The 14,446-nt window shown below is 40.1% G+C and overlaps 1 protein-coding gene across 2 annotated transcripts in view; it reads left to right on the forward strand.

The window, feature by feature from the left end:
- Nucleotides 1–14,446, forward strand: part of CCDC60 (coiled-coil domain containing 60) — a 107,598-nt gene that overhangs the window by 72,098 nt on the left and 21,054 nt on the right. For both annotated transcript variants that reach the window (XM_054006931.1, XM_054006932.1), the window contains exons 4-8: nucleotides 1,950–2,129; nucleotides 8,604–8,726; nucleotides 9,662–9,766; nucleotides 11,944–12,034; nucleotides 14,021–14,279. In XM_054006931.1, the coding sequence (XP_053862906.1) occupies nucleotides 1,950–2,129; nucleotides 8,604–8,726; nucleotides 9,662–9,766; nucleotides 11,944–12,034; nucleotides 14,021–14,279 (758 nt within the window). The remainder of the gene's footprint in view (nucleotides 1–1,949; nucleotides 2,130–8,603; nucleotides 8,727–9,661; nucleotides 9,767–11,943; nucleotides 12,035–14,020; nucleotides 14,280–14,446) is intronic.

Consider the following 14,446-nt stretch of genomic DNA (forward strand, 5'->3'; position numbering starts at 1 on the left):
TAATAATAGTAAATAATAAAAAAAAAAGTTTTGGAAAGGATATAAAACCTCATGCTTCAGAGCTTAAACCAATCTCTATTAGGGGAGGAGACTTCCCCAATGTGCAGATTATCCTATAACTGTGTACTACAGGGTTCCTTGCACTGAAGCACATGGGACTGGCCACTGTAAGAGCCCATGTACAGGACTAGATTGACCATGTATCTGATCCAGTAAGACAATTCCTATGTTCCTATTAAATGAATGAGAGAGAATTCTTCAACTCTCTGTTGTTTATATTACTAGAGGTGCTGACGTTTGAAGAGGTATCTGTCTGTGTGATACCCCATGATTCATGGCCTTTACCCTCTCCTACAGTGTGGGTATATTCTGCATTGTATCCTGGCTAGCTCTGGACTCGATAACAACAACAAAAGGATATTTGCTATTTTCAGGTTGTGGTTTATAGGCTTGCATTTCTCACCTGAAAGTATAAAATTAGGTACAGAGTCTCTAAAGCTAACTTTTGAGTTTTGAGTAGCTGTTTCCAGGAAAGATGTTGCAATAGGTCTGTCAAGCTAATTATTATTATTATAATCTTTCTTTCTACAATTTCTGCAGTCTCTCTGAAATTTCCTTTACTTCCTACTAGGGCTGTCAATTAATCGCAGTTAACTCACGCAATTAACTCAAAAAATTAATCACGATTAAAAAAATGAATTTCAATTAATCACATTTTTAATCGCACTGTTAAACAATAGAATACGAATCTGCTGGTGGCATCTGACTCAGATGATGAAAATGAATATGCATCGGTCTGCACTGCTTTTAATTGTTATCGAGCAGAACCCATCATCAGCATGGACGCATGTCCTCTGGAGTGGTGGTTGAAGCATGAAGGGACATATGAATCTTTAGCGCAATTGGCACATAACTATCTTGCAACGCCGGCTACGATAGTGCCATGCAAACACCTGTTCTCACTTTCAGGTGACGTGAACAAGAAGTGGGCTGCATTATCTCCTGCAAATGTAAACAAACTTGTTTGTCTGAGCAATTGGCTGAACAAGAAATAGGACTGAGTGGACTTGTAGGCTCTAAAGTTTTACATTGTTTTATTTTTTAATGCAGGGGTTTTTTGTACATAATTCTACATTTGTAAGTTCAATGTTCATGATAAAGAGATTGCACAGTACTTGTATTAGGTGAATTGAAAAATGCTATTTCTTTTGTTTTTTACAGTCTAAATATTTGTAATCAAAAATAAATATAAAGTGAGCACTGTAAACGTTGTATGCTGTTATAATTGAAATCAATATATTTGAAAATGTAGAAAACATCCAAAAATATTTAAATTGTTTTCTATTATGGTTTAACAGTACGATTAATTGCGATTAATTTTTTTTTTATCGCTTGACAGTACTGCTGACATACATACAGTAAAACCAGCTTGATTTTTCTCTTTGGCCTCCTTCCCCACCTGACGCACACACATTTGGAGATGCTTTCATTAGTGAACTGCTGAGAAAATGTTGCCTGGTTCCCCCAGGTTACCACTGAGATGCAAGATTTTAGTGATCTGGGAAAGGCCATATTTGAACTTTCACTGCATTAAAAAAAAAATCATTAATTTCAACTGACATTTTGGGCCATCTCAGAGTTTGATTAATTTTTTTTTACTGTTCTCACAAAATTTGCTTCTATGGAGATATGAGAGTATCTGTGCATCTCTCTGGTGTATTTATTTCTAATTTATGGGATCATTTTTCAAACCTTCCCATTTGACCAGTCAAATACACAATGTCTAGACTCTGCAATGCCAACATGTAACTCCTAACAATGTTTAAAGGGAGAGAAATGCCCCTCAGAGAGAAGACCTTAAAACATCACTGGGTTTACCTGGCTGCATCTATAAAGTTTATGGATTTTGATTTTCTTTTAAATTCCGGTATCCCGTCATTTATTGGCAGGCATTTGATCAGTTCAGTGAAGCAGGGTCGGGGGTATTTCCACACTCTTCAGAAAGAAACGTTGGAGAGGAAGAATGCACTGAAATCAGCACGGCAAAAACAAAAGGAAAAATGGCGAACTGAATGGCAGCCACCCAGAGACTCATCAGATGAGGAAGACACTGATGAAGAGCTAACTGAGTAAGTGGGTTTTTGGTATTTTGATGACCTTGAGAATCAAAGATTTTGAAAGAGGCAGTTTCAGAATTAAACTCACTGTCACTGCCATCAATAGCTGGACATTTGATTCACTGTTGCAAGATTAATCCCTCCTCATATAAGGCCTTTCTTGACTCTATATACAGACCCCAAATTTTCAATTTAGACACTTACATTAGGGCAACAAATTCTGTGTTTGACCCCTCTGATTGGCACTGATGTGCCTAAAGTGGATAATCAGCCACCTAAATGCTGACTTCAACACCAAAATATGGAATTGGGAGCCTTAACATAGATGCCTGAGGCAGAATAGTCCGTCTCGTATGAAACAGAAACTTGACGTGCTTTAAAATTCAGTTAATAGAGTGGAAACTTGATTCGTGAACGTGGAGCAAAAATGCTTGAGAAACAGTACAAAGAGAGGAGGAGGCCTGGAGGGGAAGAAGGCTGGTGGGTGGAGGGAAAACTTCAGAGTTAGCAGAGGAGAGTTGGCTGTGTGAAGAGAAGACATTGGCGCACAGGAGGTCTACAGTGCTTAGCTCTCTAAATTGTCCCACCTAAGAGTTGTTCCCACCATGCCACAAATAGGAACATGGGGACTAAGGGTCAGATTTGTACATGTATTTAGGCCTCTAAGGATGAGGGTAGGTGCTTAGTGGAACTTTCAGTAGTACCTAGATTGAAAGCCATGGGCATGAGGTACCCAGGCACTTGTGAAAATCCCATTAGGTCCTATCCGCATCTTTGGGAGCTAAATATCTTTAACACTCTGGCCCTAAAGCACTAAGAACACGTTGGGATGGCACACAAAACACAGTGGCCTTTGTGTTCATTTGGTCCTGTCTTCCTCTCCTTCTCCCACTCCCCACTCTGTTTAGTTTCATGCAATCCCAAACTTCCCATTACATTGCGACTGTTAGCTGAGATTGTCGTTAGTAATAATTATGCTTCCTCCACTGAGATTTGCTAACCACTGGACTATTCTTCCTCTCAGAATCTGTTTTGTTTATTCAATAATACTCTATTTGTTCCTAGTACTCATTTCTAGCTATGCAGGAGTTGAACAGATGAAGTGTTGAATTTTAAGCCTGCATCCAAACAATTAGATTTTTACTTTTCTGCCATGCCCTCTTTTCCACCTACCCTCAGGATCTCTATGTAGGTTCTGTTTGGTCTGGACTTCAATATTCTCTAACTACATAGGCTACTCTGAAGTTTATATTCCGGCTTCACTTTGGGACTAAAAATTACAAAATCTCAAAAAATGCTTGAGACTGCAGTCTCCAAGTGGAGACAGGTCACACAGGAAGGGGGAATGGAAGGGAGCTGCTAGCTGGAAGCAGCAGCAATTCTCAATGGGGGCTTAGGACTTTGGAGACCTGGGTAAAAGTGCTTGCTTCACTGCAGACTCCCGATGTGACCTTGGGCAAGTCATTTAGGGCCAGATTTGTTAATGTATTTTTAAAATGTTTTTGCCAGTATAGCTTATTTTGCTCTCTGAACCAATAAAAGCTATACTGGCAATAACTCCTTTTTGCTGCTATCAACTGCATCTAGACTAGGGCTTTTGCCCTTATGGAAGTGTTGCACACACAAAAATCACACCCCTCGTGTAGATCTGGCCAAGGGAGTAAGGTTGGTATCAGTGACTACTTACTTGCTCAGCGTTTTACTTATCATTCCCTCCAACTGATTTTAAAAAGATCTTATCTGCATTATTGGATATTTATTCTCTAAAAAAGCAAAATTTTTAGACTTGGGTGAACCAAATACAGAATTAGGGTTGAGGTCCCTGCTTCTCCTAATTGGAAACTTGGTTACTGAGCTGCCCTCTTCCAGTATGTGTGGGCTGGGATAAGAATGCACACTGAAACTAGTGAAAGAAATGCACTCTCTTGGCAGGCCTTCGTTTATATATGCAAACTGTCCAATGTAATTTATGCAGAGGCAGGATCCCTGCTAGCAGGTGTTAGTTTCATCCTTGTCATGTTATTCGTGTTTGCTTGTATGCTGTGGCAGGCAGTTAAAAAGCTGTTTTCAGTCTATGTGGGGAAAATAGGGATCGTTATCTGTTATTTCACTCCAGGCTGTAGCAGTGCTGAATTTATAAACTGGGAACTCAGGGGAGGTAAGAAGGGTGCTAAAGCAGTTTAAAGAGTGCTTTGGAGGGGATCACTTAGGTTCTTTTCAACAGATAAAATCTAGCATCAGCCTTTTTCATAAGGATTTTTATATACGACTTAAAATACAGCATTTTACTATAGCTTCTACTGAAGATAATGAAAATCTCAGCTGAAGCTATTGAATGTACAGCATATTTTCATTACTTGATTATCTTGCACATTGGAGAAACACACTATTGTTCAAGCAAACCTTAAAACAGAAGCTTTTAAGTTATAACGGCAAAAAAGGCTATAAAAAGCCATCATGAAGTTCCAAACTCATTCTTTCTTAATTACTTACCTCCATGATTCTTTTCATTAACAAATCAAAAGATGATTTTGCTAACGGTGAGCACTATGAACTCTGCCTGTGGTCGGAAAAATCTAAGTTGTTCTTTCTGCCTCTGACCTAATCAGAAATGAATGTTCTGCAATCAGAATTTATCGGACAGTTTTATGACTGGTATGCGAAGAAGGGCAGTATCGAGCACTCTTGCATAGTTATCTTGGTTTTATAGTTCAAAGAGGAGTAAATGAATCTTTTTCCCTCAAGTGAGACTCGAAAACAAACAGGAGCCGATATTTTAGGCCTAATGCTCCACTTCATTGCATCAGTTTTATGCTAGAGTAGCTCCACTGAAGCCAATGGGGATGCACCAGTATAAAAACCATATAAGAAGGGTAGAATCAGGGCCACTGAGTTAAGAAGGTGCCTTTTGTATAGTCCCTCTTCTCACCATGGGACTGGGCGTGTGTCTATTGGCTTAAATGGGTTATGGATGAGCAGCCAAAACCATTCTTTCAGCATCTCTCTGACTGTTGACAATGGACTGATGTGTTTACATTTAATTTTGTGAGGCTTCTGACTATAATAAATACAATCAACTACAGTAGTTTAATGTACACAGATTTGTGCTCCTTTGCCAGTAGAGGCTAATAAAGATGTTCTTTTCAAATGTCTTAAATGGTGACAGACTCATCACTTTGTAGCAGTATTTATCTGAATGTCCTATGGTAACAGAGATCTGGAAAGTTGTAAATAAGATTAAAATTAACCTGATTCCTACAGTACCTGTCTATAGAGGGATTTGCATATAAAACAAATTCACAGTCAATCTCCAATTTAGGAATGACCAGAGAGAGCTATGTTAGCAAATAGGAAATAGCAGCTATTTAATTGTTGGAATTCTCAGCTCCCAAGAAGTTCTGTCATAAAGTCACATCAGCAAGGACATATTAGAGCACCTAATTTATTTCCCTGTCAATGCAGGGATGTTTCTTTTATTTCTCCAGTGTAATGCTTAAGTTACCCACTTGGGGGTAGTTTAGTTGAAATCCTATATAAATATATTTATGTTATTGTATGTTTTGAGAAATCGTGCAGATTTTTGGAACCCTAAAATATGTACTTGACATAAAAGCTTAGTTCCGATAAACCATTTGTAAGTATGTTTTAGATGATTTGATGCACCCTAGCCTTCTTTCCAGTCGTGTGTATTGTCCTGGTTTTCCATCTACAGATTCAGTTGAAAAAAGTGAAATAGTGATGGTTATAGCTAGTTTTTGTTGGTTTTTGTTTAGAAAGAGCAAGTGGCTTGGTGCAGGAAAAAAATGATAAACATTTAATCTTCTACATTTTATGTCACTTACTGTAGGTCTCCAGCAAATGTTGTTGTAGTGATGGGACTTTGTTATTGTTGTTACATACACTGCAGCATATAATTGTGTTAATGACTATTTTAATGCATGAATAATTAGAAACCTGCTGCCCACACCATCCCAGAAATCAGTAGAGAGAGGAGACACACCCTTCCTCTTATTAGTTTGGAGTGCAGGACTTATAAGTAACTCCGAAATGTGAAGGGTTGTAACAGTTTCTCTTCTGGCAATTGGACTTTCTTCAGGGCTCATAGAGAAGAAGAAAGTAAGTCTGATTTGGGAAAGCATGAAAATGTGCTGTTTTGCACACTGGAACCTCTGGGTTACATAGCCATGTTCATTTGGATCCGCATAAATGTCTAATGTAGAATGTAACTTTGACTGCTTTGGGTGAAAAAGAGTCTGCTTCCAAAGGTGTGATGTCAGCCAGACTGTACCTATACATTTGACTGCAAGACACTTCAGTTGTGACAGCCCGAGGTAAATCCCATTACTGCAGCCTTGATCCCTTCTGTAGTATCAAACATATTAGACAGAGCTGAATAGCCACACATTTCTTCATTTCTGAATTAGCTAAAGAACACTGAGATATCTGATCGTTCATTTTGTGTAACAGTGGGTGCCTAGGCAGTATATGAGTCACTTAACTCAATGTTGAGATGAATGTTGCCATGCTAATGTTTTTTGTATCTGCTAACACAGTTGCTTTGCTTTAGGAAAATTATGGCAGTGGAATGCCAGGAGCACATATTTTTTTTTTTCTTTTGATTCCAACTACACACATCTTCTAATTAGCAGCAGGGGGCTCACTCTAAATTTCTGTTCCATATTCATAAAGAGAACCTTTTTCCAGAAGTGTATTCAGTCATCTAAGAGGACCCTGTTCTCAAAATTCTGCATATACTTTTAAGGATTCTGACCTTACCTGCCAGCTATTCTGATGTGGGCAGTATCATTTCAGATTTACATTTATCACATTACCGATTGCAATAAACACTGTTGTCTGTTCATTGTGGACCCACTATAATCTTTTGCATAGCCATGTCCTTGGAGTGTTCTGCTAAGTAGCACCCATGAAAAAGCAAACTGATATCACAGCCTTATGCACTTGATATTTTCCCCTCCTCCTGTTCTTCGCTTTTGTCCTGTTCCACTATCACTCTGTTATTTAATGCAGTGATGAATGCCGGAAAACCTGCCTCATTTATTCATATCTTCATAACTCTTCCTCTGCTGCACACACGCTTCTTCACACAGTCTGATTAACTGTCAGTTTTAAAAGCTTGCTTCACCTGCCCCAAGTCTAACAAGGCAGACAAGCTTTGACAATCCGTGTGGGATACAGAGGTTTTTTGTTTTATTTTTCATGGTGTATCCTTGGAACACTATACAAGAGGTAGAATAGAATAGAATAGAATCATAGAATCTCAGGGTTGGAAGGGACCTCAGGAGGTATCTAGTCCAACCCCCTGCTCAAAGCAGGACCAATCCCCAACTAAATCATCCCAGCAAGGGCTTTGTCAAGCCAGGCCTTAAAAACCTCTAAGGAAGGAGATTCCACCACCTCCCTAGGTAACCCATTCCAGTGCTTCACCACCCTCCTAGTGAAAAAAGTTTTTCCTAATATCCAACCTAAACCTCCCCCACTGCAACTTGAGACCGTTACTCCTTGTTCTGTCAGGTAGTGTCGTCTTGTCCCAGGATGATGATAATCTACCCAAGGAATTTCCATCCGGGGGAACTACCTCATATTTCAGGCAAGTCCATTGCCTCGCAATCTTTGGAAACCCCATTTTTGTGCTAGAAATGACACCAGGTATGCATATAGAGTCAAATCCACCAGCTCGCATTTCAGAGCCAGCCAGCAGCGTCATGCCCTGATACAGAAGCCCTACAGAGTAAATTGTGAAAATAAAATTTCTTATGGCAACTCCAACTTCCTAACAAGTGACAGTGCATAAACCAAAGGTTTCACTCAGCTTCTCAGACTGTGCTTTATTACCTTGTGTAGGAGGCCTTCCAGTGACATACTAAGCAATGTGATTGACATTTGTCACCTCGGATTCCTTCTCCATTCCTCTCCAGTTCCATCAAACTATACAAGAGCCAAATTTTCAAACAAGTGCCAGTTTGATCTCTAGTGTTTTTGCTCACACAGTAAATTTATCGTGAAAAATTGTGTGCAGAATGTATAGGCAACTTTTGAAACTTCAGCCCGTAGTATTACTGAGAGAACCTTTTCAGAAGCCAACATGCTAGTAAGGGGTCCGATTCTCTACTCCATTACACTGCTTTTATAGCTGTGTAATTCCACTGAAGTCAATGGAGCTACACCTGCCTAAAACTAGCATAATGGAAGGTAGAATCAGTTTCACAGTTCTTTTCTCAACAATATGGTCAAGAAAATTCTTATAATCGTAGATGGCCAAAAGAATACTAATTTATTATAAATGCCTAATTCAGAGTTCGGTAGTAGCAATCAAAGTTCTGGCAGATCAGAACAGACAATGCTACTTTAAAAAGAAGGGAAGAGGAAGGATGGGCGTGGGTAATATAAATAAGGCTAGGCAGTCACAATGGTTCCCTATACATTGTATCTTCCACTTCTAATGTTTATCCTTATCCCCTCCCTTAGTTTCTTTTTAACAGAAGGTCCCCTGCTGAGGAAGAAGGCAAAGAAGAAAAAGAAGACTATCATACAGCCTTTCATCCCTGTCTACAACAGTCTTTTGGTTCCACAGCCACCTGCATCACATGCGTATGTTCTAAGGCAAATCTAAGATGCACCCATCTTGCCAATATATAAGAGGGATGCAAAGTAAAATGAGACCCAAAGTGCTAATGCCTCAGGCCACGGTCTGCCTGATGGCCCGTGAACCCTAGAATTTTGGAAATATGTGGCTCATAAAATAGACAACATTTTTACCTACAACAGAGTCAAATTCTATCCTCAGATGAATGCAAGTGACTCCCATTAACTTTTAATGAAAGTCTTGCATACACATCAAAAGTAGTATTTGTCTCACAGGCCCTGATCCTACAAACCCCCTACTCTGTGTGGTGAAGATTTCAAGATTAGGTTAATTTTTTTAAAATACGGTCAAATTCAAAAGTTTAGATTGTCTACCTAAAAATTGTTTCATGTAAGAGAGAGCATGTGTATGTACTAAGTGTGTATGGGTATGCTTCTTTGAATTCACAATGTCTATGAAAGCATACTTACGTGGGACTGACACAGCTACGAGTACACCGCATAGTATGGGGTTGTGTCAGTCACAATATGTACATGCACTCTAGGATTACGCCTTGTTCTCACTCAAGCAAGTGCAAACGGTGTCTAGAATCCCTGAATAAGGATTCCTGACTGAGTACATAGAAAGGCACAAAAACCTAGGAATGTGGATCTGTGTTAGATACTGCCTTCACAAAACACAACTGTATAATTTACCCTTTCCCGCCAACAGATGTGGAAAAATCACCCAGGGTGTGCTGGGTAACTGACATGAAGTTGTTTACAGGAGGCTTGATCCAAGATATGCTGTTAACCTATTCTGTGTTTATCCCCAAGATTATTGTTGTCAGTCATTTAGTTCCTGACTGTTTGCCAGGGTATCCCCTGAATGTAATGATCAAACTGTTCCTTCTGTCACCTTTGCAGTACAGCACTTGTTTGTTTTTTCTTCATTTTCACAGTGAACCCCTCTTTCGACAGCTTTGTGCTCTACACTGGCTCTTGGAGGCTTTGACTCTCGAACCCAACTGTTCCTTAAAACCTGTGTTAACCTGCTGGAATCCAAAGTACATGCACGCTGCATAATATTCTTTGATGGGATGAGTTGTTGTTGTTTTTTTTCTCTTGCAAACATTGTTGGTTTTCCTCTCCCTTTGCTTTTAAATAAAAATTATTCAAGTTACATGTGATTACTAATTCTGGGCCATATTGTGTTAGCAACTTGTGCACAGAACTCCCCTGTGGAATCAGTAAGTTCTGTGGACAAACCAGCAGCATAGCATGGCCCTCTGTTAGTATATGTTGTAGCACTAGCAGAAAGGATCTTGAGCTTTTGAAGCCAAATTTGGTTTTAAAAAATTATGCAAGTTAAATGTATCTACTAAGGTCCTGATTCTGCAGCCTGCCTTGCATGGCTTGCCCAGTGAGATCAACTGGAATTTTCTCTCCAGAGTGATTGCAGTACAGAGCCTGTATCAAGTGATATTTGCTAGCTATTTTTATTTCATCGCTTAGATATGGCCCTGGGCTGTTTTAAAAGATAAGTTACTTCAGAACATTTTGTACTATAGCTGTTTCACTTGTGTAATTAGTAGTAAATACTGTTTTTAATTTTTCAACATTTTCAGCCAATAGACATAGTAATATTGAAATAACATATTTAAAGTATTCAGGAAGTTTTCTTAATTGTATATCCAGACATCAGATGGAACCATACAGCAATGAATGAAATTCTTTTCTCTGATCCTCAGGGCAGAGTTCTTCAAGGCTGTTCTGGTTTCTCTCCCTATATGCCCAGAAATCCAATTGACACAGATAGAAGCTTTGCCTGTATACAACAGAGAGAGCAGAATAGTCTTGGAGAGAATTCACCAGGTGGACTGGAGATGAAAACTTAGTCCATTGTGTATTGTGTGTGAAATGTTTGCCCCCGCTACGTATGTGGACCAGGCACTAGCGAGGGATGAGACACACGCTGTGCCAGTGGGTTTCACAAATATTTGCTCACAGCAGAGAAATTTAGACTCGGGACTTTTGGGTTCAATTCCAGGCTTAGTAGGGGAATGTGCTCTACTGATGTTTGCACTCTTCTGACCCCAGTCTCACCCCAAGCCTCTCTCTGTCTCCTTCTGCTCCTATACACTCCTCAACTGCTCCGGCCCCCCTTCCCCTCTGCTCCTACCCTACCCCTTCATCCCCATCCTCTGCCTCTTCCCTCTCCCCTCTGCATTCAAGTCAGACGACTTCCTCTATCTCTTCCGTACAACCTGGGTGCCAGTACAGGGAGCATTGAGAGCACAGAAGAGACAGGTCCTGTGCTCTCAGTTCTGGTGCCCCACACCACAGCACCCCTAGGAGAGCAGTTACAGGAAAAGTCTTGCTCAGCCGTTACAGCCCCAATCTAACCCGTGATCGGTGCAGCAGGCAGATTCTTCAGTGTATTTAGCTGCCACACTAATGAGTCTCTAATAAGCACATGTGAACTGTGATCTTTTTCAAAGTCTTATAACTTGACCAAATTTGGGAGAATTGTCAGGCAGACAGCAAAAGGCACATCCCTGGTGCCAGGGCACCTCCCCCTGCCAAATTTCAATACCTTGCTCCAAAGAATGGAGAGAGTCGAACTTTTCAATGAAACAGCTGGAAGAATTTTTTAACATGGTCAAAACAGAATGCAGCTTCCCTAAGCTTGTTCTTGGAAATGGCTGAAGTCTTTGAAATGAAACTTTAAAAACAAAATTCAGTCTGAGGCAGGCACTTGGCATGGCAAATCTCAGCCCAAATTGATAGAAGTTATAAGCAACTGAAAACATGGTCTTTATAATGAAAAGATCAGGCATTTTCAACTAGAATCAGCACTCCGAGCTCCATCTGTAATAGGCCAAATCTGCTGTCAGTTACATCCATGCAGCTACACCACCCAGACCAAATTCTTCAGTGTCTTACACTCTCTGGAAATGGGAATGCACAGAAATAACTGAGAGCAGAATTTGGCCTAATGCATGTGTGGTAGGTTTGTAATACATAATGGCTAAGCTTTCTGAACAGTTCTCTTCACCTGTGACTATAATTCACTCGCTGCTATAACACTAGTAAGTTATCCCTCTCCTTACAAGTGAAGATAAATGTCAAAGCAGAGATTGGCCATCATTTATTCTCTATTTATTGCATTTCTAAAAAGAACTTGTTGTAATAAAAGCAAGATTCTGGAAATGGAAAACTCATTAAATTGTTTTTCACTTAGGGACCCTGGTGGCAGTAAAAGTACATTTAAAAAAATCAATAAGGACAAGGCAGCAAGGTATAGATGGGAGCACTTTATCATGGATACAAAGGTAACTTCATTGCTAATTTATACTTTACGAGCTAGTCCAACTTTCAAAATATTTGTTTTCTCTGTTTTGTTCCCTCATGTGACTCCCTGATTTGATCTTTCTGCTTTGAAACTTGTGACTGCAAGACACGTGGCTCTCTTGGTTCTGATAAAAAATGTTTGAAGACGGATTACAGAAAGAGCAATCGTTAGCCAGATGCAGGAGTGTAGCTGTGGCTTGGCTGAATAGTAACTAGTGATGTTGCTGGAAGGAAATGTACTACGAAAAAATATGAGAGTCCCTGAAAATATTGGCGTCTTGCCCCTTTGTTAATTAATTGGGGCCGCAATCCTACTTGCCCATATTCAGATGAGTAGATCTTACTCATACAAGCAGGCGACTGTCAGCCATGTGAGGAAGAATGATGCAGGTTAGCAGAATCCAGTTCCAGTTTGCTCGCTAGCTTTTTAAGGGCCCCATCCTGACAAACTCCAACGGTTACATTGGGTTTTTTAACATAATTAAAAGGTAAAAATGTAAATTGGAAAACAAAGCCCAAGTGCTGAGGGCAGTACAAGAAACCAAAATCAAGTATGGCATCTAGAGAAAAGGAAAGGGAGGAGAAAACGAGGCCATTCAGATGAAAGGCTTTTTAAGATTATCGAAAATTTAAATCTTTAACTGAGGAGAAGTGACATTATTGAAGGCAACATCAGGTGTACTACAGAAAATGTTGTGGAGAATTTTGATGCGCTTCTGCTGAGATAGTCTGTGTTTCTGAAGAGGTGACGGGTGCTCTCTCTCCCTCTTTATTATTCATTTATTTATTTACTATTACTACCACTACTATTACTACTAAAGGTGTTTGCATGAAAACAAAGGAAGTATAGTGCCCAGGGGTTAGACCAGGAGACATATGTTTATGACTTTGCTTCAGGAATCAGTAGCAAGAGTTGCTGAACTTCTAAAAAGACATCATAAGAACAGCCATAGTCGGCCAGACCAATGGTTCTTCTAGCCCAGTATCCTGTCTTCCAACAGTGGCCAATGCCAGATGCTTCACAGTGAGTGAACAGAACAGGCAATCCTCGAGTGATCCATCCTCTGTTGTCCATTCCCAACTTCTGGCCATCATAGAGTAGGGACACTCGGAGCGTGGGGTCCTCCATGAACTGATCTAGTGCTTTTTTGAACCCTGTTATATTTTGGGGCTTTACAACACCCCCTGGCAAATATCCTTTGTAATAATAAAAAAGAGAGGAGAGAGGGGAATCAGCAAATCTTACAATATTCACAGAACTGTTTCTAAATAGGATGTTTTCCAGATTCCCATGTGGGATTAGGTTAGGGCCCAAATCAACAAGAATCAAGGAATCCAAAGTGAATGCTGATGTTGACATTCCCTTCTGCTCTCATGTTGCTGCGGCTTTTTTTTCTTGCAGCCTAAATTAGACAAGTTTTTCTGTTGTCATTTACATTGCCATTATTTAAATGTAGGTTTTCATATTTGATATGAAATCTTCTATTGAGATATGGATTCCTCCAGGGTATTTGCAATGTGATACATTCTGTTTTGATTATCAAGCGTGCAGATTTCAGTCTGTTGAGGTTTCATATTTCTGACACAGGAAATTGATTTCCAGGGTGTGGGAGAGGTGGAGGCTTGAACACTTATCTCTACAGCTGTGACCTTTTTCTCCCTGGAAAAAGTTGAGGATTTCTTTATTAGCAAACCTCTATGAATCTGCAATGCCACTTGTTTGCAAAGTATACTGGTCCACTTGGCACTAATGCCAGAGCCAGAGAAAGATGCAGAGAACAACCCAAAATGAAAGAGACTCCCAATTTAGCAGTTTAGCCAACCTGTTGAATTCGCTGCAGAAAATCTGCGGGGCGCAAAAAAGCCCAGAGGAATCCAGTATTGACATTAGATATGGAAATACAGTGCACCATCCCTGTCAAACGTTGTTATAAAAATTCCCCTCCTTTATTTTCCTTCTGGGTAAGAAATCCTGCCAGAAAGCACCACGTAGTCAGCTTAGCAGGAAGACAAACAAGAAAACATCTATCATAAGCGTCTCTCGGCTCAGTGGTCTGTCATCTCCCTATAGTCGAACTCCTCTGGGCAGCATAAGTTCCCTAGTCCCCAGCTCTGAAGACAATACCAATGTGAATACAGCTCCCATTGATGTCACCAGGGAATGTGAAGACAGTGAGTCAGTACAGAGCAAACAAACCAGAGAGGATGAAGAGCCTGTTTCCCACTGTAAGTTGCCTTTACTTGACTGCACAGTAACAAATGTATTTGCTTCAACTGTTGCCAAGAAGATCTTTATCTTAAAGATACTTCTGGCGGTAGTAGGTTGTATGACTTTGAGCAGGTCACTTAACCTCTCCATTGTTCCTTCTCTCTATCTGCAAAATGGGGGCAAC

This window comes from Malaclemys terrapin, chromosome 16 (genome assembly GCF_027887155.1).
Source record: "Malaclemys terrapin pileata isolate rMalTer1 chromosome 16, rMalTer1.hap1, whole genome shotgun sequence".
Lineage (NCBI taxonomy): Eukaryota > Metazoa > Chordata > Testudines > Emydidae > Malaclemys > Malaclemys terrapin.